This window comes from Lagopus leucura, unplaced genomic scaffold (assembly GCF_019238085.1).
Source record: "Lagopus leucura isolate 7727_CA_CO unplaced genomic scaffold, USGS_WTPT01 Super-Scaffold_100009, whole genome shotgun sequence".
Taxonomy (NCBI): domain Eukaryota; kingdom Metazoa; phylum Chordata; class Aves; order Galliformes; family Phasianidae; genus Lagopus; species Lagopus leucura.
In genome coordinates this window covers 13023978-13048075 of record NW_024962266.1, presented here as the reverse complement: position 1 = coordinate 13048075, position 24098 = coordinate 13023978, and the positions used below count along the sequence as shown (strand labels likewise).

General features: G+C 38.3%; 2 protein-coding genes across 2 annotated transcripts in view; one reads left to right on the top strand and one right to left on the bottom strand.

The window, feature by feature from the left end:
• Window positions 1-2999, top strand: part of TECR (trans-2,3-enoyl-CoA reductase) — a 31374-nt gene extending 28375 nt beyond the window's left edge. The window contains exons 13-14 of the transcript XR_006179387.1: window positions 235-361; window positions 1434-2999. The gene's annotated coding sequence lies outside the window, so the exon portion shown is untranslated. The remainder of the gene's footprint in view (window positions 1-234; window positions 362-1433) is intronic.
• ABCA4 (ATP binding cassette subfamily A member 4) overlaps window positions 1-24098 on the bottom strand; it is a 67213-nt gene that overhangs the window by 6057 nt on the left and 37058 nt on the right. The window contains exons 19-43 of the mRNA XM_042873661.1: window positions 23804-23981; window positions 22493-22624; window positions 21638-21777; window positions 20565-20702; window positions 20134-20321; window positions 19290-19380; window positions 18487-18692; window positions 18033-18081; window positions 17291-17529; window positions 16801-16925; window positions 16088-16186; window positions 14886-15075; window positions 12766-12860; window positions 11784-11816; window positions 10568-10673; window positions 10385-10459; window positions 9726-9895; window positions 8634-8811; window positions 7297-7412; window positions 4674-4821; window positions 3422-3545; window positions 2572-2701; window positions 1544-1664; window positions 661-723; window positions 436-542 (exon numbers count right to left, since the gene is read on the bottom strand). Of these exons, the coding sequence (XP_042729595.1) occupies window positions 436-542; window positions 661-723; window positions 1544-1664; window positions 2572-2701; window positions 3422-3545; window positions 4674-4821; window positions 7297-7412; window positions 8634-8811; window positions 9726-9895; window positions 10385-10459; window positions 10568-10673; window positions 11784-11816; window positions 12766-12860; window positions 14886-15075; window positions 16088-16186; window positions 16801-16925; window positions 17291-17529; window positions 18033-18081; window positions 18487-18692; window positions 19290-19380; window positions 20134-20321; window positions 20565-20702; window positions 21638-21777; window positions 22493-22624; window positions 23804-23981 (3241 nt within the window). The remainder of the gene's footprint in view (window positions 1-435; window positions 543-660; window positions 724-1543; window positions 1665-2571; window positions 2702-3421; window positions 3546-4673; window positions 4822-7296; window positions 7413-8633; window positions 8812-9725; window positions 9896-10384; window positions 10460-10567; window positions 10674-11783; window positions 11817-12765; window positions 12861-14885; window positions 15076-16087; window positions 16187-16800; window positions 16926-17290; window positions 17530-18032; window positions 18082-18486; window positions 18693-19289; window positions 19381-20133; window positions 20322-20564; window positions 20703-21637; window positions 21778-22492; window positions 22625-23803; window positions 23982-24098) is intronic.

Below are 24098 nucleotides of genomic sequence, written 5' to 3'. Positions count from 1 at the left end.
ACCTAAGAAACCAAGACATACAGCCTAGAAATAAACTGACATAAATAAATATCAAATCTCGAAGTAGTGATTACTTATGGCATTATGCCAGCATTGTATAAACAAAGCAGTTAAAAGCAGCAAGAAGCAGCCAGATAAAATTCCCAAAGCTCAGATAAAATACTCTGTTGGATAGGCTATCTTCTATTTGAGAGCCCCTGCTGGTTAGATTTGATTACCTTTTCCTGTTTCTAGCATTCTTACAGCTCATCCACAGATTTCACAACACAGTGCTGAAGGTGTGAAGTGCTGGTGTGGTCTCTTTCAGTGTCATGTAACAGGAAAGGAGCTGCTGAGTCATTCAGACTATGAGTTAACCCTGGTAAGTAGATTGTCACAGGGCTTTTTGTTTTGTTTATTAGTGTTTTGCTTTGTTCGTTTGTTTAAGGTACTCACCTACTGCCGGCAACAACAGCATCTCCAGATGTCACTTCAGTGTCTCCTGTCAGCATTTTGAATGTTGTTGTTTTGCCAGCACCATTCACTCCCAAAAGACCAAAGCACTGAATTTTTTAAAAAAATTAATTCCCATTATTTAGTGTTTCCAATTTATAAATCAACAGGAGCATGCAATTAGAACTGTTCCCTGAATGATTCATGTAGTGATAATGACCAACTTACCTCTCCAGGACGGATGCCAACACAGAGTCTGTCCACTGCTGGCTTATGCTTACCTGCATAAATCTAAATTGACAAAAACAATCAAGATTTTTGAAGCAAAGACAATTTTCTGAATTTTTTAGTTCAGTGTTATTGGGTTGAGGCAACTATGGAGCCAGTACAAAAGTAAAAGAGCAACTAATAAAATTTTAAGAAGAGCAAGCATGAACAAGGTCAGGCATTCATTTAAATAAATTTACAATAATCCCTAAAAATACAACTTTTCCTTTCTTGAGCCTTTTTACTTCATAACTTTAGCACTAGGAGACAGACCTTATGCTTTGCTGGTAAAAAGTATCTCCAACTTCATACAATACAACACAACAGTTTGAAGAATGACACTTCAGTTCTTTATTCATGAGATCCCAACAACGTGGGCAATCTTTGTACTTCTGTAGCTCAGGCTTACATGTATTCTGATAGCATCGATTACCTACCTTCAATGTCTGGAAAGAAGATAAATTACTGATTACACTAGTCCCCAGTATGAAAGCAACTAAATGGTTAACCTGAGATTGAAAATCACCGAAGGAGAAAAAGCACTGCGGAAAAGACGACTAACAGTAGAAATGCACATTCTGTAAATATGTCAGGATGGACGATATGAGGTAAAATAACTTAAGCAAGAGAGTTCACTGTCCTTGCTGGACCTTCCTGAGGTTTGATCTCTGTTGAAAGGAAATAGTCAAATGACATATCAAGCCCTGACTTCTAAAACTTTTCTTATTTTCCAGGACACAAGGTTAATTTCGGAAACAATACCATCCAAATCCACAGCTGAAACACATTCTGAACAAGTCAACTTACACTGGATTCACTTATTTCATTCTTCTCAAAATAGTACCTTGGTCAATTCCTGTAATTCTAAGATATTTGTTTTGTTCCCCCCATTCAGAATTCTTTTTCTTTCTTCTGCAACATCCTCATCTTCACCAACAATAGGCGACTTGTCAATCTCGACAAACCTGGAAAAGTAAGAATCGATTATGAAGAAACAATGAGTTGATCTGAGTATAGCTACGATAGCAGTGTGAAACAAGAGCTAGTCAGTTGGCAAAATTCCGTCTGGTGAGAGCAGTGAGATTGAAATGTCATATTGTAACATTCACTGGAGAATTCCTGCTGCTGGGGCAATGCCTGGCCTTTGAAAGTTAAGCCCTTAATACTAAAAAGGGATGGAATTGCTTGTTCAAATGAGAATAGCATTGCCAGTCACTGATATGACATAACCTGCCTCTAAGCCATCGCTTTTTCTATTTGACAGCTCTTCAGTACTAACTAATAGATTTTACATGTATCTTTTGAGTAGACTTCCTTGTAAGACAGTATTTTCAGAATTATAACTAGTACTCCTATTGGGAATCCCCAACAGCAGTGAATAATCAACACATACTTGGCAGGCAGCTATTTTCATTCAAACAGAAGCAGCTTTGTAAAGCAGATAGGGGAAGCTTGAATAGTACCCTGACTGTGACTGTTCTTGCAATAGGCTAGAATTCCAGTCTTGGTATGTCAGGCTAGTAATGCCAGTGATTAGGAAACTACAAGCTTTCCAAGTAATTGTGTAATCTCACCATTAGAATCATGAAATTCACACTGAAGTCTTAGTTCAAGAAAACGTATTTATTTAGTAAGCTGTATAAATATACTCTTATTTCTGTTAAAACAATGCAGAAAAAGAAGCATAGATAAAGCAAGACAAATAGCAAATATTAACAAATAAGATGAAATCAGATGAATCAACAGAATAAAGCTATAGAAGCTGTAAAAAAAATTAGAGGAAAAGAAAGCAGAAGACAAAAGAAGCATAGAGAACAACGAAGGTGCTCATCCTGCTAATGAAGAAACATTAACACAAACTTTCAGACATACCATCTTGAGGGGAATAATTGGTGCTGCATAAGGAGATTCAGAAAGAAGAATGCAATTCCTTGAACCGCCATGGCAACCAGGTTCTTCCCAACAAAGTCCCACTGAAAAGGATTGGAAACATGCTCCTCACCTTTGGAGAGGTGAAGTACCAGAAAGCAATTAAATACTGCTGAAAAAGCATTGCTCATCAGAACAGAAGGTGTGAACACATTAATTTAGGAAGGAAATCTAATTTTTAATCACTATCAGTCGAAGTCTACCATTTTTTCATTGCATCAATAAATACAGATTCTTAAGAAACCACTGCTACATGGGAGTAAAAATGAACATACGCTCTCTGAGTATATATGAATACACATGTATTACATAATGCGAAATCTGCATGGATTACATGAAAAATATTTTTTGGGTGGGGAAAAAAATTGCTGTATCATTATGCTCTTAGTAAAGAAATTGGTATAAGGAAACAGCCACGTCCCTAAAGAATGCATTTGAAGAACATTTACTTTAAAAATTAATGAGGTCCACTTAAGTATTCAAATGAAATGAAATTATATATCCTAGATGTGATAATCTAGGGACTTCAGGAGAAGTTATGAAAATACACCAGTCTGGCACTGAACAAATAGTTTAACTTTCAATACAGACCACTAGTCAGGCCCTAAAGTTCTGGCAACATTATCAGCTGTGATTCCTTTAGGGAGGCTGAACTTTCATACTCAAACACCTGATCATGTGAAAGAGAAGGATTTTAGAAATAACCACTAATGTTCCAAAACAGTTCCAGCCATTTCATTCAAGGTCAGGCCAGATACCACTGATACTTTGTTGGTTATTATATCTTACTTACCAAACCTGGCATATACTTCACTCACAGCCTGGTTTATGGCCAAGTCGATGAGGCCACGGCCCAGGCAAAAGTGTGGGAAGACAATTAGCACATTTTTCAAAGTTTTGTTAAATTTCAGCAAAGTCTATAGGAAACAGAAGCAATATAGTTAGCAATTCAAAGAAGATTTCTTTGAGGAAACGTGTAAAAAGAAGTGAAAAGTTCTTTTTTCATGTCAGAGAAATGGTTTGCTCCGCATCTATCAGTGGCAGAACAGAACACACTGCACCAGGCAAGGTGCTTCTGAAAAATTTACAGCAGGGAGAAAAGTTACTCTTTGTAATGAAATATCCTTCTATTACATGTTGCTGAGGCAACATGTAAGTCTAGTGTCAGCAATCAAAGCAGGAACTATGAGCAACAAGTGTGGTACTTCCATATCATAGCATCTGTATTTATTGTCATAACCAGGACTCTCATAATCTTGAGAAGCACCAGTGTCTGGACATAACAGTAGACTTTGTTGGAATGTGGAAATACTCAAAACAGTAAAAGTACTTGCATCAATCTAACTGCACCATCATTGATTCCAGAGAAGGGCAGTTATCCCTGTCACTGTTTCACTGGAGATGTGTTCCCTGAGATAATACTTGCCTACTGTCCTCCAGACAGATTGGCATTAGACTGAACCCCATGTTGCCCAGGACAGAAAATGCAAGAACAGCAAGGATAGAAAGTATTGTAAAATTGGTCCTTGATACCATGACTCCAATCGAATAAAGATGTGTTTTTTTTCTTCCTGATAAAAATAATGCTTGATCAGCACACATCTGAAAATGCATCATCGATAATGACAGGTAATAGGCCTGCAGTCATCTATAGGAAAGATGTCAACCTCAGAGTAAAAGTATCAGCAGCTATAGAGGCAGTAATAGTGCATACAAGCTAACAGTGTTTTATAAACTGGTTTCTTCTCCTTTCTAAGAACTACCGCGTTCAATCTATTCTTGTACTTGGCTAGCAGAGCTAAGTGCTGCCTCAGTGTCATTCCTCATGCATGTGGATGGTTGCTTGCCCAAAGTACTGATTGCCTTGAGGTTCACTTCCCTGGATTATTCTGCTCACCCGTTCCTGACATAACTCAGCAAGTTCCTCATTCATTCATTTAATACCAGAAGAATGACAAGGATGAAAAAGACAACTAGAGATGGTTATGTTTGGACACCCTTTGAACAGCTTTTTAAAACCATGTCACAACAAAAATATTTCTTACCGGGTTATTTTCAAATAGCTCCAGAATAAATGTAATAGCACTGCTGTTGATCCCCACAAAGAGATTAATGCAAGACAATGCAACATATGCAGTGCTAGGGACACTGAAGAAAGAAGAAGCAGGGTACATCATGGGAATTACTGCCCACCTGCATGCAAAAGATAGAAATACTATGACATCTGCTTCTCAGTATTATGTCAGCTGGCCTAATAAAAACAAAATGATGAGCTTAGTTCTCATCTCAAGTGTAATGAAATGTTGTAATCAACCAGAGGTCCCACTACAATATGTTTTCCCTTGCTACTAGACACAAAGCTTTTTCTGCTTAGTCTTGTTTGCTGTTGAAGTGTAAGGCAACAGATTGTTAAAATTGAGAAACAATGCTAGTAAGTCATTATCACCCCAAATATCTTTGCATACCTCACTGGACTGTACACTTAGTGGAAGAAACAAGGGATAAAATGGAAAAGCAGGAGCTTCCTGTACGATTATTTCTGAGACATAGCAAACACGTAATAGTATGCTACTGGAATAAAATCACAATTCTCAGCAGCAATCAACCTGACCGATTTGGCTACTGGGACAACATACACATCATTAGAAAGAATGATCCTAAATTTCCCATTGTGACAATGGCTGGAGACAAAGGCTGATGCAGGACTCTGAATTTACTTGCCTTTTTTAGAATTTTATTTTGAATAGTGAATTGTGAAATTATTACTGAAGTCACTGCTACGTGATTATATGTTTTCCATCTTGATAGACGCTTTATAATATGAGAGGCTAATTCAAGTGTCCACAAATTACAGTATTTAGAAAACAAACACACATACAAAACACATAACCACATAAAACTTACTAAAGATACTATCACTGAACTTTAAAAAGACATAATGAAGCAAATGAATATTCTAATAGCATTTAACATTGACTGTTTTACAGAGATTGAATAAAGCTTTGCATTTTCTCAGGACTATTATTCAAAGAATATAAAAACTTCAGAAAATTAAGGTACTATGTCCAGAAAAGACCTGTGGCCTCTACAATTTGATTTGTGACATATACAGGAAGATGTGAAAAGTTTAAATTCTTTTTCAGCTCCAGAGACAGATCTTATGGATTTTTTTCCAATTACCCTACTACAAAGCTAGAAGGAAAATGATCTAATAAAGACATACAATCACTAATTAAATTATAGAGGAAGTAAATTCCAGTCAGTCTTATAAAACACTATTTTGACAACAGAAATGTTCCTTCGAAGAAAAAGAAGTTGATGTTTTAGTACCGTTTGCCTTTGGATAAAATACTGGTAAATATTTTAGTACTGCCTGTTGTTGAAGGAAATAAGCATAATATACATAACAGAAAGGAGCAAGATGATGTATCAGGTTTACAAGACCAAGTTTTAGTAGCTGGAGCTGCAGATTTGGGTTCAGCTCCATGTCAGACCAGAGCCAACTCCAGGCAACTCCAAACTGGACCCACTGCTGGCCAGAACTGAGCGACAAGCAACACTGGGTATGCCTCTGGAAGAGCAGATTTAAGAAAGGGAAAACTACTGGGCAACAGCAACTGGAACAAAGGAGTGAGAGAATAAAACTGCCATGCAGTCACTAAGGTCAGTGTAAGAGGAGGGCAGGAGGTGCTCCTGCTGTGGAGCAGAAGCTCCCTGGAGCCCAGGAAAAGCCCATGGAGAAGCAGGTTGTTGCCTGCAGTCATGGGCACTGCACAGAACTGATCTCCATGTGCAGCCAAGGAGAAGACCCCAGTGCAGCAGTGGTTGTGCCCTGAAGTAGGTACAGCCCATGGAGAGCCCCTGCAGGAGCAGCCCAGGGCTGGAACTACAGCCCGCTGGGAGCAGCCAGAGGTAGGGGCAGGAGGGCCGGGGGAGCTGCTGACTGCAGGGACATGTGCTAGAGCAGCACGCTCCTGAAGGATGGGCCCATGGTACAGAGTCATCTTAAAGCAGTGCTTGGACAGCTGCAGGCTGTGGGAAGCCCGCACAGGATCAGTTTGGGAAGAATAGCATCCCGCAGGAGGGACATCACATGAAGCAGGGGCAGAGACTGACCAGGACAAAGTGTTCGGGGCTGACTGCAGCCCCTATTCCCCATTCCCCCCTGTGTATTTGGGGGCAGGAGAAAGGAGAGGGGGGATGAGGGGAAGATGCTTTTTGTTTGCTTTAAGTTTTCACTGTTCTATTTTGCCTGTGACACTACTTGGTGAGTGATACCCTGTCATTATCTCAGCCCACCAAGCTTTATTCAGCATATTTTCTCCTCCTGTCCTTTTGAGGACGGGAGTGAAAGAGTGCCATGGTGTTTAGCTACCTACTGCAGCTAGGTTAAAGCACCACAAATGAACAAATTTAGTTTCCTAAAAGGATAACATGAAATCATGAAAAGTTCTGTGAAGCCATGATGAAACTCTTTTTAAGGCACGTGACCAGACAAAGAGCATAAATAACCTGAATCGGGAACAGAATCCAGCTCTCTCCTACATTGTACAAACTCAATTTTATTTCTGAAAGCTGGATTTCACTAAGTACCAAGTTCAACAACACAAAATCATTTCCATGTGAAAGATAGGGCTCCATGTGCAAAAAAACACCATGAAGACTCACCCATACAGAAGCAGCAAGGCAACAAACACAGGGAGGTTAGTCCGAGAAGTGTATGCTTTCTTCTTGAATCCAATGAATATAACCACAACCAATCCAGCACTCACTGCATAATTCACCTGCCACATCACAGAGTGAATGAAGATCAGTGTGTAAGACCTGAGGAGATTTACAAAAGTATCCAGATCCTATAAATTATTCTCAAAGGATTTTGTATTGAGGAAAACTGGAATTAGCAAGACGGATTAGATGCTCAGGCTTGTGGCTCAACAGGCCTCTGGCAGCACTTTACATTTTTCTGTAATCTTTCTACATCTTTCTACATTTTACATCTTTTATCAGATTGTACATCAAAAATAAAACATGTTCGTTTGATTGTTTCAAGGTCCTGCTGGCAGGCTGCCCACAGAAAAAGGCAGTGAGTATGCAAGGAGATGTGATTTCTGGTGTAAAAGCTGTATAGGAAAGAAAAAGCTAGTAACTTGAGCCACATTCCTGGAATGAAGCTAAACTGAACGGTGCTTGGCCAATGCTCTCCTCAATTTCTCTGTTCAGCATTAGTAGTGTAGGACTACTGCAATACACAGAGCTCCCCATGAATACTGAAAGGCAGCACTGCACAGAACTGCTAACTCCAATAACTTTGCACTATGCTGTCAAGGGCCATGACCAAGCAGAATTTCTGACTGAAGGGATGTTGCTGTGACCAGCAGGATTAAGAAACTCAGAGATCTGCTTCTTTCCCCTCATTTAATACATTCATGTTTTGCTTTATCTTCTCATCAAAAAACACTTTCTAAAACCCAGAAAGTTTGGGGTATTTCAAAAATTTCTCTCTTCTCCTCTTTTCTTCTCTCCTCTCCTATGTTCATGCTTTTCTTACTGGATAAGCCCTTGGGCTCCATCTTTGCTGAAAAACCATAACCATAACACAAGCTCTTTTGCTATGCCTCTAGCAGGCAAAGAACTTATTCCTTCAAGAGGCCTGGGGAATAATAAGAGGATATCTGAGCCTTGTTTAAACATGTCTGGGCCTGTGCTCTAAATCCTTTTGAAACAACACAATGAATGTGATTCAATGGCCTGAACAAATACATCCACATTATTTTAGACACCCTAGAGCATTTTGTCTGTCTTCCAGCTATCGTTCCAGCAGCTGATCAATCTCCTTAGATATCTTGTACATCTTCAAACACTAACAGAAGGTAGGGTCTGTGACTATATTCCGGCAAACGCACTCTCCCCTGGTATGTAAAGTTGCACTTATTTAATTCGAATTAATTTACTGATTATTTCCTAGTTAATGCTGCAATTACAAAATGCGATTAGCAGTTACTTACTATGTCCCACATGAAGTTCGTTAGCCAGTAGATAGCAGGGCTAACACCACTAACAAACTGGAGATGCTTGGCTTTTGTCACACGTTCTTGAATCAGGTATAAAACAAAACTAGCTGGAATAAAGGACATGGCAAAAATGACACAGATGGCAACAACAGCATCCACTGAGGTGGTCAGCCTACAACAAAGCACAAGAAGGGACTGTGAGCAAAGGAATGCAACATAACGCTATATTAGGATTTGGGAAAACTGGCAGCAATTTTAAGATCTGAAAGTAACAAAGTTATTGGATAACTAGAAGATTTTTTCAATTTCAAAATGTGCTAGTGTCTTCCCATACTGCACTGAGGACAGTAGCTAACAAATGTGGATGATGACAACACAACGTCTTGTTTTTTTCTAATTGTCTTCATTCACTGGAAAATTTCAGCTCCTACATATATCAGTTTGACAGCCTTTCCTGAATGGTGCATCTCAAAGTAGACAATAAGGCATAACAACTGAAGTGCTTGGGGTCTAGGAGAAAAGGTACTCGAAGAGGTAAACTGCAAAGTGAGATGAAGCCCAGATCTTGCTTCTGTGCTAATGCAAAAATTTCCATTTTCATTGACTTCTGAACCTAACAGTAGATGTTGAGAAGGAAGTCATATCTTAAGAATGCCTTTTTCTATCAACTACGGCTGTATGCTGACACTGGCACCAACAGTGGTTATTGACTATTGCCTATCTGTAGTTACTCAGAAACAATTTGACACCTTTTTCTTATGATCTCCATATTTTTTCTCTAAGAGATCTATCAGCTTCAAAGCATGAACAAAGACTTCTGAATCTGACCTTTAATCTTTGAAATCAGTAGAAACATGCAATCACGTATAACCAATGGCCATAGCTCCTATGTTGGGTGAAAATAAATATTTAGAGAAAAAAAGAATGGATTGCATATCTAATTCTTGGTTAGAGAAAAATTTTGAGTAAATTACTCCATGTTCTATCATCTGAACTACTCCTCCTCAGAGTGCGAGCACACTGGTGGTGGTAAGCTGACAGGAGAGAGAGGGGTAACAGACAGTAGCAAAATACAGTCAGACTTACACGGTGACTTCAGAGAGCTGTTCCTTAGTGAGGTTCAGAGGATGGTTTACAACAGTGATCCCATATTCCTCAGGGGCTTGGCCAGTCCGCAGATTAGCTCTAAGGATTGCATTATTGGCTACGTTAAGGAAACTAACCATAGCATGCCAGCCTTTATTGTTAAACCACACCTAAAAGAGTCAAAAAGCACAGATTCATTTAAGAAGCTTTCACTACTAACCCTGAGCTGCAGGAGAGCAGCTGGCTGCCTTTTATTTACTTTGGTGGCAACTGTCAACAGGGAAGACTCTAGCACCAGGTAGCTCCTGGGCACAGTCCAGCAGGAGGAGCTCCAATACTGTGCTTTCAGGAGAGTGACTGCCACGTGATTGCCAAGTTATTTCGATGAAATTTTGAAGTTCAGCAGAACTTCAGCAGTCCTACTCAGAAGTACTTAGGGTAGTAAGAAGTACTAAGAATATGGGTTTAAAAAAAAAAAACACAAACATATTAGAAATAACTGCAAATGCATTAACACTATTATTACTTATAATAAATACAGTAATTCAGCTCTTCTTAAATCTGAGAATTCCACCATCAGTGTTATGGTGGAATATTCCATCTCATTATTTGAAGTCTATCTCAAGAAAGTAAGTTTGCAGATTTTTTCCAGCAAATACCTTAATATTATCTTCAGTTTCCATGTATTTAAGGAAATTAGAGAACTCTTTAGCAGCAGCCAGTGAAGTTTGACCCTAAAATAAAAATGAAAAGGTTAAAGACCAGTTGTCCAGGGGAATTCCAGTGCTGAAGGTTTCCAACTTTGTAACAATTCTCGGGTAAAGAGACCAAACAAATCTTACTCCTGTGACATTCATCATTCGGCCCAGATCACTTAAAAAATTGACAACTTCATCTCCAGAAACATGAAGGATGGGAAGCTTTCCTCCTATAGAAATTCCTCCATACCTAATAAAGAGAAACAGCAACATCAGCCATTTGTGTCACTGACCCAAAACTCCGTAGATTGATGTGGATACTAAAAAGTCCTTTAATATAAGATTATTTACATACATGATACAATTTACATATAATAATCTCCAATCTTTTTCTAGTAACTTGTATACGGTATTAGATCTTGCTTGCAAATAGTTATTATATCCATTTACAAGGGGTTCACATTGAGATCCTGAGAAAATTATTATTCAGATAGAATACTTTGGAAAAAAATCCTGTCTATAGTTCACAATTCTCTGGATCAAGATCATTAACATACAATATAACTGCTTGGATAACATGAAGTACTGAGGACAGAATGGACCTCCAGTTAAAATTTCATCTCTCTTGAGAGGAAGAGGTATTAACCAATACCAGTGTTAACCAATACTCTGTAATAATAAATACTATTGAATGATATTGATCAAAATTGAATCCCATAGAAAGTAATGTTTGCAGATGAGCAAGGAGATAATTGCTGAAGGAAGCTGCTTCTACCCTTGAAGTGAATTCCTACTGCTGATGAAAAACCTATGCTCTTCAAACTTATCAGTCATTTTTCTAAGCTTAGTATCTCCAAGTGTAGTCATCACATTGGGGTTAAATGCTCTAATGGAAGCATGGAGCACTAGTGGAATTTGTTTTATAACTACTGCACATGTTCTGAGAGGGAATAAGGAGTTGCATTTCTAATCCTCCGTACTTGGCAGATTGCTGCCTGAATTTGTCACCTCCAGATCTTTTTTTTTCTTTTCTGCTGCACTTTGAAAGAGGCTCATCAGGGCACTCACACAATGAAGTGCTGTACTGTATTGTAACTTTCATCACTCAAATTCCACTAGTCAAACCTTGTAGATAATAAAATTGTGACAACTCCATTGTGTGTCTCTGGCCTTCACGCTTGTGGGGCAGTCCAAACAAATACAACCCACCAACCTATTTCACACCGCAGTCTTCTCTTTGTTCTATGCTATCTGTCACGCTTCCCCTTGTCCATTCAGAGAAACATTGTGAGGCCCCACTGTTAAACAGAAATTCTTTGTTTCTTTATTTACCATCACCATCTGTGAATTAGTTTCTTACCTTTGCTCATTGACCCAGTATTTGCTCTTCAAGCTGAAACAGACAAAGAGAATTCTGTCTCTTAATGCACTGAACCAAAGTCACTGATATACTGTCAGGCTTAAATGGAAATTAAAGATGAACTCCTATGCTTTGCAGATTTTTAGTTTTCCAAGGCAGTGGGAGTTTTTTGTTTGTCTGTTGTTTGTATGTTTTTTTTAAATCTGCAGATTACATTGAATCATTGGTTGTCAGGACTTTAGGTGTTCATTAAGGTGGGCTTATTACTTTTAGTTTTTTTTATTTTCTGACATGGTTCATCTCCAGCTCATACAGAGACAAGTAGGAGTTCTAAATACATGCATACTGTCTCTATCCTAAATCTATAGTAAACTGATTTTAAAAGATGCATCTAAAGCAATTCTGACATGCCCAAAGAAGAATCAGTTAAATGTAGCTAGCACGTAACTAATATGATGGAAATATCAAGAACTGTTCTAGAAATTGAAAAGAGAGCAAGACCTGAATCAGCAATATTAAGCCATGGACAACTGCACAGCCAGCTACCATGCAAGACACTCAGACAAGCACAGGAGCTAACAGTAGGTAGATGCACCTAGGTTATATTACCTTACTGCCCTTTAGAACTTCAGAGAAGCAAATTATAATTAATTAAGGCAGATAGTCAAACTGGTGTGGCTACAGTTCTTCAGGAACACAAATCAGAAACTCTGCAATTCACCATTTTGTTCATCATTGACACAGTTGCTGCTAATATGGCATGCCACTGACATCGAAACTTAGCTCTGTCTATAAAGGAGCAATTGGTTATACAAACTGTTACAATAAAAACAGTTTAACTCCCCTAAAATAGGTATCTCCTATTCTTAAGTCAGGAATACGGACATGATGCTCAAGTCTACACAATGCTGCAACAAATCAGATGCTATGTTCACAGGCAGGTATAAAATGTCACGTGAGAAACAGAGCAGTTCATGCCTACCTCCCTTTTATCAAAATGGGATATGTTTTCACCAGAAAATCCGAGATGTTTCTGTGAGTCAGATCTTGAAGTATTTCTGTGCTGTGTTGCACTCTCTAGAAAAAAGAGAAAACCCATTCAGCCACATGAAGCTTTGAAGTCTCTAAACCTGTTGTTTGTCAGTAAAACCATAAAAGCCTTTATAACAGGGGAATTGTTCAGTTTCACAGTATCACTGAAACCAGAGTGGGTCAACACACTTTCTAGCCCAAAAGTCCATACAGAGATCAAAATATCACAGAAATTTTCAATGCCTGACACAAAACTGACGCAATTCATTCTGAAACTTGGCCTGAGTTATTTGCAACAAAGGCCAAGGTTGCTCAAAGCTTTCTCTTCACCGTGAAAGAAGGAGCTTCATCAAAAACATCGAGGGCCTAGTGAAAATAAGGTAGTTCACTGTTTCCTACAATGTAGCAAGTTGAAACAAGAATATGAAAGTCAGAGATCTACTCAGCTTCACCAGCACATTACATACTTTGAATGAATTTTTTTTTTTTTTTGCAATTACATCATCCATTAACTTCAAAGCACATTGATTTCTTCCCAGAGCAGAAAATGCTTATAACAATTTTAGAGCACAAACAATGCAATCTGAAAATGATATTCCCACTTTCTGTGGGAACTTCTCTATGGACATCTTTGTCCAGAAAGTGACAGCGCTGGATTACACAGAAATTTGCATTACAAATCTGTCTGACTCTAGGTAGCTAACAGGAAGATTGGTAGCATACTCATAGTGCCTTCATCAAATGAGGCAGTCATGTTTAGACCTACTTCACAATTATTTATATACAATTGCTTCCTAGAAGAGACTTAAATATGAAATGTATCTTCATGACACGTTATACAAAATGATCGTATCTTGCAAAATGATTGGGATAATATGTTATTAAAATAATACACGCCCCGTCGAGGACTAGGATCCCCACCACCACCTATTTTGTATCCTATTTGCATTAGAAATGTTAAATTATCTTCTCACATATGAGAATTCAATATGCAATTAGCAAAATTCAACTTTAAGATTACTTGGAAATATGAAATACCTTTGGATGCTATTAATAAGATCATGATGTAAGTACTTTATTCTTTTTTTTTTCCTCTCTCTCTCTCCACACAGAAGAATTCTACAGGAATTTGAAACTTTGCTTTATTATTTTGTGAATAGCGATAGTGAAACAAAAACAAACTCTGATTCTTTTAACAGAACACACCAAAGACTTGGATTCAGAAACTGATTATCCTGGTGCCATTAGTACAAAAAGCTCTATTTTAGTAAGTCATTTTGCTAATGTGTGCAAGCCTGGCAAACATGAACATTAAAGCTGAACAATTTGCACAGTGAGCTATGAGAGTGGTTGCAGTTTTGTTTTCTTTAAGTTATTGGAAAAATACGTAGAAAATGCGAACAACTGACTATAATTCTCCATTGTTCATCAAACAATTTTACATGCTCTTCAAGTACATTTTATAAAGAATGTTACTAAGTTTATTCACTGATAGGAACAGGTAGGAACGCAGCTATTGTCTCTTTATAGGATCAATGGTTACTAAAGTACTACATGTACATGCACACAAAATTCATTTCACTTGCTTACTAGTTTCGTTCTAGAAAAAGAATTAAAATACATGTAAAAAAATGGGATTGACTTAGCATACATTTTCTTCCTTTTCTTCTAAATGAGATGACTCTACTCCACGGTTTTCCAAATTATGACATTTTTCCTTCCTCCCTCCCTCCCTTCTCTCTTTCCATCTCTTGAGGAAACAGAATCACTTAAATAGAATTGTTCTTTTGGAGTAAGAATTAAGGTCATTTTTTTTTTAATATTTGATTGATCGTTAATTTTTTTTGTGATGTTCTTCTGAATGAAATGCTTGCAAGTTGAATGAAAATAGTCATCATATCTCCTATGATTTTTATGTGCAAGCTCATACCTCCAACTGTTCCTGCTCCCTTAAAAACCATACTCGGTTCTTTCCATGTATATTTCCATGGCAAGATACTTAACACTAATCCCTTTTCTACCACTTACTGCAAAACTTTTCTAAAAGGACTGATAGCACAGGGACACTACCTGAGGTGGTGGGAGGCCTCCAGCTCCTGGAGGGCATTCTGGCAGCATAGTGAGTTTCTTGTGAGTGCTGCACTTGCAGGAAGGTGAAGGATTATCAGAGCTCCACTTCTGACTCAGCAGGAGGCTGCTGAGGTTAGGATGAACAGCAGGTATATTCCAGGCAGTAGGCATATTGTTGCATGGGTAGTTCCTGCATAGAGGAAGAGTCTTTTACTTTAAGAGATGAATTTTAAGAGCTGAAAAATCTACAAAAATCACAATGTTTTCACTAGACGCCTTCAGATCTTGTCTAGTGACTTATGAATAATAGCATCACTTTCTAGTCCTTGATAAATATAAGTACAATCTCCCTCCAAACTTCTGCCAAATTTAATGCCTTCAGGTTACAGATGGAAAACTGAAGAAACAAAGAAACTGTCTGACGAATCAGTACACAGAAAAATCAGTGTGGAGACACCTTTGCAAGGAGATATCTTTCTCTTTTCTCCTTACTCGTGCAGCATCTTTTCTCTCTCCCTCCCACTTTTTTTTTTTTTTTTTAATGTCTCCTCCTGGCTTGTTCTGTACAAAAAGAAGAGAAAATAGCCAGAAAAATCAAGCTGCTGATATCAGGGCTGAGAGAAAGGTAGGAGAAAATGAATGGCAAAGAAGAGTGTCACAGTGATACTTCAAATCAGGGCACGCAGGCCTTAACTTAATGTAAATTTAAATAATTTACGTTATTACGTTAAATAAAGAGATCTACTGATGCAATTCTCAATTCAGAGTGAAGAAAAACTTTGAATCACGAAGACTGCCCTATTAGTACTTCACTATCCAAGCAACTGCTGAAGGTGTTGTTTCCAAACATCACTGGAAACAAGAGGAATCTGAAGGCACTTACATGTGGAAAATGCCAGGGAAGCTGTGAAGATTTGGGCTTGATTCCAGTCTCTTACTCACACATTTCAAAGTTGCTCCTAATACAAGGCCACAAGAGCTTCCAGTTATTCACATGTAGCACTGTGACTGACTTTTAACCCAGAGGAAATATTTTCTTGCTGTTTGTTATTTTTGACCCAATACCAGATATTCTTGCCTAGAACAAATCTGAAGCGTTGGCTCTAGCAAAATGTCAAGCCAACTAATTATTTTTCCACTACTCCAGCACTACTGGTGATATCCTACTCGTCTATTTCAATAGATATTAGCTGGTAACTTACAAAAAAGACTGATTCTTCAAGCAGCGATTTCCAAATCCAGGTTTATTTAAGAAAGCATTAGTGAGGGAGACCATCTGCTCACTGCCAGGACGCTCATTGCTAAGGGAAGAAGATGAGACTTTCTCCATTGGAAACAGTTAAAATAGTTGAACTAGAATATACATAAGCAATTGGTGAAAGTCAGCAATATTTCAGAATCATCTAGCATCATGGAGCATAGGCTGAAACAGCTAAGCACCAGCATTACAAAACCTAAGATTCTCTGCTTTCATCTTGTTTTCAAAGCTGTACTCAAATACGTACTGATTATAAGTAATCCTACCACAGGTGAAAAGATAAGTTTGAATCTTGTTCTTTGTAATATAAGATAATGAATAAAGGAATAGTTCAATAGCATATGAGGAACAGTCAAACTTCTTACTGTACTGGATGTCCCGTTAGGATACCTAACTTCTTATGTGCTGAAGTCATGAACTCAGGTAGGAAAAGGAGAATACAAAACACATATAATAACTGAGTCCTGCTGGTTAGATATACTAGCAGCTGTTCCGCACTTGCGCCAGTTTCATGCTATTTGAGATTTGCTGTGGAATTCCTCCTTTCTTGTACTACACAGAATGAGGATAGCCTAATAAGATAGAGCCTCGTGATCCTAAATGCTAGTGAGTGCACATGACAGATTTACAGTGTATTTATTCATTGATTCTTCATACCTGAAGAAAGTAAACTGTTGTCCATAGATCCAAGGGTCTAAGGTTAAGGCAGGATATTCTCCAAATGGAGGAACAATGACTGTAAGCACTAAAGACAGCAACACAAAACTAGCAGGCAGGACAATCTGCAGGGGACATGAAAACATCACACTCAGACATATGCTGTAGAGTGACACAGTATACAACTCATACATAAATGAAGACAGGACAGCAGGATTTGGTTTAGCTACCATCCACCAACTATTTCATTTCCAACAATTTCAGTTAAGACTCTGGTTGTCAAAGAACTGTATGCTGGGTTGATAGTGATTAAATCATGTACTTGGTGAGGATTACAGATTACAGGCATAAAGAAAAACAGTGAGAGGCAGAACAGCTGGAACCATAATTCAGAACAGCTATGGACTACTTACAGCACCTCTGTGCTGGGAAAGGCAGTGTTAAGAACACTGTGAGAAAATAGTCAAGGACACCAACAGTGAGACAATACCTGTGTTAGGAAGTCCTTGTAGCTGCGGGAGGCATGGTGGAAACGTTTGATGAACAGTGCTTTGAACTGCTGATGCACAAGTTGAAAACCTTTATACTGCAGGGACCCTTTGCCTTCATTTTGATCTCCTGCTATGCCTGGCATTTGAGAAGTGTCATTGGTTTCCACTGGAGTCTGTTCAGCTGTTTTGTTCTCAGTAGAAATTTTGCCAGGAGTTGAATCATTTTCTGGAGTGTCTCCTACATTAAGAAATGCACTTAATAATAGGAGTTATCCAGATGAAAAGTTACAGAGAAGATGATTACTTCCATATATGCAAACACAAACACTTCATTGAGCTCCAGATTTTAACAAATGTATATATCACATCAGCAGACTGCTTTAATTACAGTTGTTGCAGTGCAGCTGTACCCAGCATCATCATACAGGTTAACACTCTTACTCGGCCGGATTAACTAGTTAATCCTGTATGTTTTTAATGGACTAATGGTCACCAAAACATTTCTTACAAAAACAATTGATATCTGGGGGCTGGATCTTTACCTGCATAGCTAAGGACTTCATCCAATAAAAATAAAAGTATTTCTGCTAACTTCATCTGCTTTCTCATACATCATGTCAAGACCTGAAAACAGGTGTTCTCTGACCAAATGCCTTTTGGTGAGAATTTCTTAATACTTGGTATTTAGAATACAGACCAACCACAAGAAAATTTATTAAATACTGATACATAGATTTATACCTGCTTTTTGCACTTCAGGGTCAGCTTCTGCTGTGACCTTTAGGAAAACCTGCCACAGACAGATATGTCTGGTTAGGAACAGAACGTTAACCTGATCTCTGAAACACAATATACCGTATGTGCCATAAAAAAAAACTTGGTACCTTTTCAGTATTGCTTATTACACAATCAGAGATCTCTCATGAAATATATCAGAAAATAAAGAATTGAACAACTTAGATACAAAGAAAGAGATTTCAGGCTAATGAGCTACGCTCCACAAGGCTAACATACAGTCAGGCCCGGATCCTTTCCTTATGCCTATTCTAATGACTTTCTGAGTGTGCCAGAGCACACGTGACAGGTTTTGAAGGATATTTAGGAATTAGTAAGGTTACTTGTTAAAGAACAGGAACAGTGTCAGAAAACGTTTGGGGAACTCAGAGTAAGATCAGCAAATGTTTTAATCTGTTACCTCTTCAAGTGGTGTATCTGAAACTCCAAAACTGCTAAGTCCCAGGTCATCCAGTGTTTCCTCCAGTTCTCTGAAGAGACTGGCATAAGATCGCTGCTTAAAGTGTTTATTGGGCAAAAGGTAAACAAGTTCCTGACCAATATTTTCAATTAATTTTGCTTCTGGGATATGATGATGAATTACTTCCGCTAGTTCATTCAAATCTCCTGTGAAAAGTCAAAACAGTGTTCCAAGAATGTATATATAATCATGCATAGCACGATTTCAGAAGCCGTTGCTTGTACTATACAAAAAACCCCAAATCGTTCTATGATGTAGCTTTAAGGTACCTCAGTTAATTCTGTAGATTGACTGGAACATGTTCCTAATTATGGTTTGAGAATGATGTACTGGGAACTACTTCAGGTCTGTAGTAAAACACAAGACCTTCAGGAATATCTACTTAATTTCTTTGACATAAAAAGGTGAAACTGACTTTGTCTGAGAAAACCACTTTTCTTTGCTCTAGACATGCTTCAGTTTTCATTGTCAAATAAAACATATTTGGTGCAGAGTTGTTTTAAATTCAGTCTATACTTTCAAAGCACACAAACTTTCAGTTCAGCAGCTGTGTCTGACACTATATAATCTCTCCCAAAAAGGGGCAATGGTATGCAAAAGCATAAAAAAACCTTACTGACTTTTACAATTAAATACAAATGTTAGACAAGTGCACCTCAGCAGCAACGATCTGCAGGGGTGAGACTGCAGCACAACAGGAGACATTACCAGGAGCCAGAATGCTAAACCATCCCACATCTTACCACCTAGCTCCTGTTCTTGAGTTCCTTCTTCATTGTTGTGTGCGCAGCCGGAACAGGAGCAGGAGCACTGAGATCCACAGCTACAAAGTGACTAGCATGAACAAGCAACAGAAGGAAAAATGGAAGTGCTTCAGATACGTGCAAATAAGATGTAAGGGTTCACCAGTTTGAATCAGTGAAAAGTATGTCATCTGGAACACCGCACTGAAAGTCATTTGAGAACTGAATTCAGCAACACAGAAAACATAAATCCTACTGCACAAGTTGTGTCCATCAGTTTTAAATAACATGCAAATGTCTGAGGAAATGCAAAGAACAGTGGCCATAAGTATAAAGATCATATTGGTATTAAGACTAAAAGTGCTACCAGCAGCAGAAATAATCCAGATTCATACTTCTCAATTCTCAGTCTGATTAACTATGAGTACATTCTATAAGTAGAATTTAATTTCTACTTGCCTGGTATTTGAGCTACTTTCAACAGAACACTATGTTTACAATTAGTATACTTCAGGTAGAAAGACCAGTATATGCACAGAGGCAACTTGACAGGCTAATGCTCTAGTATGCATAACTGAAGAAAGTGAACTATAGACCACTGAAGGCTTCATGTCCACTGAGCTTGCCCTGCTGAATTTACATTCATAAAATCAGATAATATTATTAAAGATATTTTCATGCAGACATATAATTTCATGAGGTGTTACCAAACTTTGTCAATGCCTCCTTTATTCTGAACTCAGTTTTACAGTCTGAAGTAGCACTTGATTTCTTTCTACTTTGGTGCAGGGCATGAACATGAACGTTTCAGATTACATGTGCAAGGAGGAAAGAGCATACTTACTACATTCCTTCCAGTTCTGGTGTTCTTCACCTTGCGAACAAGGGTGAGGTAGAAGCCAGATCCAAAGCAGTTCTTGAGGAATACAGGAGAGCCTGAGCAGAACAGTTTCCCTTGGGATATGATGGCCACCCTGTCTCCAAGGATGTCTGCCTCATCCATGTGATGGGTTGAGAGGATGATGGTTCTGCCTTAAAGGAACAAGGACTCTCTCAGGAACTCAAAATGGCGCATAATTTTTGGCAATTAATGCAGGGGTTTTTTTCTGTACCCAGCTTGTACTCACAATTCACAACAACCATAGTTGTCTGCTCAAAAAACCCTATGAGCATGTATGCCTTTCACTAACAGATGTTTTAAAAAGTAGGCACTATATCTGTACAGTGTCTGTAACAGGTTCTTAAAAACTCAGTTCACTCACTCAAACCTCTTACCTGAACGGTACTTCAGCAGAAGATCCCAGATAGATCGCCTAGAATATGGATCAACTCCAGAAGTGGGCTCATCCAAGACCACCACTTTTGCTTCACCAACAAAAGCTATGGCAACAGACAGTTTCCTTTGCATTCCGCCTACAAGAGGACAGAGACATTCAGGAATCTGAAATGAACTATGCAGGAGGTAGGGATGTAACTTCCAGAGCTTCTCAGAGTTGGGACAAATTGGTACAAATAAAATCCATCTTGAAAAAGAAATGCTTCTACAAAGCTGAATCAACAGTTACATTTTTATTGTGAAGTACAAAGCAGCTTTTTAAATAGAATTTATCACTTCAGCATGACACTTTCTAATTCAGATCTAAAGCAAAAGGATGAAGATCTGAGATTTTTCATGTGAAACTGGACAACTTTTAAAGTGGCAAACTGGACAAAGTAGTATAAGAGTTCCTGGCTGTTTATTCAATTCAGCTTTTGAATCTGGAATTAAGTATACTCAGATATACTACTTGCACTTTTATTTCTAGAATTAAAGGAGTATTCTGCGTTATTTGTACTGACCCAAGCAGGGGATCAGGGGACCAATTACTTGCGTTCAAGAAACGTTTAGATGGGACATTAAGGGACATGGTTTAGTGGGGAAATAGTGGTGGTAGGTGGATGGTTGGACTAGATAATCTTGGAGGTCTTTTCCAACCTTGGTGATTCTATGGTTGCATAATATTTAATTTGCCTTGAAATAATAGACATTGATTTTGCTGTTTATATTTTGTATTTGTATTTTTTTTTCTTACACTGATAGATATATTTTTGATATATTTGTTTAAATAGAATAATTTTAAATATATCTGAATGTCATATATTTAGAAGCAGAAACTTTAAGGAAAGGTAGTGTCAGCTTTACTATTTGTGTATTTCCATTAAGCAATTTCTTTGAAAGTGAAGACCACCATAGTGCACAGTGATGTTGCAAAATGCAGCCTTACATATGGAATTCAATACTTGAGTTCATCACTTAATGGCAAGAAAAAAACAGCAGAAAAAGAAACTTCAAAAAATCTGGTGGGCACCTGACAAATTCTGAGCCTCTTCATTCCTTTTATGAGTGAGGCCCATGTCCTCTAGCATCGTTTCCAATTCTTGCTCAGCTTCATCCCTGGATCTTCCTTTCAGTTGGGAGTAAAACAAGATGTGCTCTGCTACAGTAAGGCTGTGAAATCAGAAAAGCACCAAGGCACTTTAAACAAATCAGCAGATTTTTTTCCAAACAACAAAAAAATAGCTATAGATTTTGCTGAAGAAGGAGAGGCTGCTTTGCCCCATATCTGAATCACAGATATTGTTTAGTATCAACACTTAGTGTCATAGGACCTTCCTCTGTCTTTTCAAAATAGAAACTGCTACCAGAGGAACAGGCATAGCAGGCATCAAGCTACCCATATACCATAATAAAATGTAAGCTAACATGGACAGCAGTATTGAGGAAGAAAGGCTGCTGCTGGGATGACCAGAAACTGATGGCAGTGAGGCTGCAAATCATCAGATAGCCAACTGTTGAGTGGTAGTGCAAAATGGGCATAAAAATATCCTGCTGCTACCCTCTTGGTCCAGACCTTTGTCCTTCAGGAAAAAAAAAAAAGTGTCCTGAAGTATAGTGCATGAATCACCAAGCTGAACTCCTGCCAATCCACACTACAGCATAAAACAATACGAAGAACAGTCATCTTTGCAGCCTTCTTTGTTCCCAGCTAAATGACGCAATAGAATTCTACTGCGGACCAACAATAGCTATCTCACAGGTGTGTTAAGAGTTAGTACCTCTGAGATACATCTACTATCAGCAACAGCAAGAGAAACCATACAGGCTGTGGTGATAAGCCACTCATACACCTTAACTCTGAAAACTAGAATGAAATGATACGTACTGATTAAACAGGATGTTGTACTGAGGGCACATGCCTAGTCTGTGTCGAATGGAATCCATGTGAGTTTGAATATCCAGGCCACCAATCAGCACAGTTCCAGAAGTAGGTGGGAAGAGGCCTGTCACTATCGACCTGGGAGAAAAAAAAAAAAGAAATGCCCACTCACTCATCCTTCTGTCCAGATAAGGAAGACATCTTGCATGACTCCACTAGATGGAGCGTGATGACTTCTTATTATGGGCTTAGAAGAAAACTCTAATGGAAAAGCATACATATACATATCCTCGCCCTACTGTGATGAGAATGTTCCGGATCTGCTAATGTGTTAAACTTCTGATAAACCAGACTGTATGGTTCTGTTTCAGAGTAATTTACTAAGCATGTTACACTACTCCTGTGCACAAATGGGTCTAAAATGAAGCCCAGTAGCAGCAGTTATATTTTAAGGTCTCTAGCCATGCTGATTGGCACACGCCCTACACCCTTATTTTTTGTGAGACGGACTGGGGCAGAAGATTAGGTTGCAAATGGATGGTATAATGGATTTTTTTTTGGTTCCCAAAATTTCAATGCAAAAAACATTTTTGTTTTAATCAAGAGAATAAAAAAATTTTACAAAACATTTATAACATTTTGAAGGCAATTTATAGTGCATTTGAAATAAGTCTTTTTAAATTAAAAAACTAGAGAGCATGGTACTGAAGCACTTCCAATTCTTTCAACGTTTGGTGAACTCATCACAGACTGAATAAATGTTTTGTTCACCAATGAATCCTATTTTACCAAATACAGGAGTCCTGAAGACTGGCTTCTTGGGATTCCAGGGTTCTAGAACTAAAGGAATATTTTAATCTGGATGTAATTTTGCATGTACATTTTTGTCTAAAGAGGATCTGAATTTATAAACCATTTAAAAAAACATGACTGACAAAGTCAGACAGAAAAACCAGAAATGTGCAAACTGTAGCAGCTTTCAAATTCCTCAGCTTTATCAGTCAGAAGATCTTCCTCCATTTTCACCTACTGGGAGTTTAGACATGCAAAATGAATGTTGGGGGAAATAACTGCTTCTTACTTTCTATAATTTCACTAGCTTTTGTTGCTCACTCACTCGCCTTCCCCTCAGTGCTTTGGCTAGTCCGAAATACCTCCTCTTTGTCTAGGAGCAGCATTTTCCTTTCTGGGAAGAACTTGATGCTGTGTGTCAGTCTACTTCAGGGGTGGTGAGACAAGGGAAGAGTGAAAAGGGAAGGCTGCGCCTCAGGATTCAAAGTACTGCAAGGGATTTGCTGCTTTGAAATGTAGACTTACATGGTGGTTGTCTTTCCTGCTCCATTGTGACCAAGAAAGGCTGTGATCTGGCCTTCATAAAAAGTAATATTCATCCTATCTACTGCTGGCTTAGGCTTGTTTGCAAAAATCTTCACCAGGTTCTGAATGCATACTCCTGGAATCAATCCTGTTGGTTCAGGTTCACAGAAGGTATTTACTTGAAAAGAAAAAAATCAAGAATGAGAAAAGAATACAATGATGTGTTGATCCTTGCTTTGATGATGACACATCAGTAAGTGCAGAGGCAACAGTACATACCCAGTAAAATACGGCA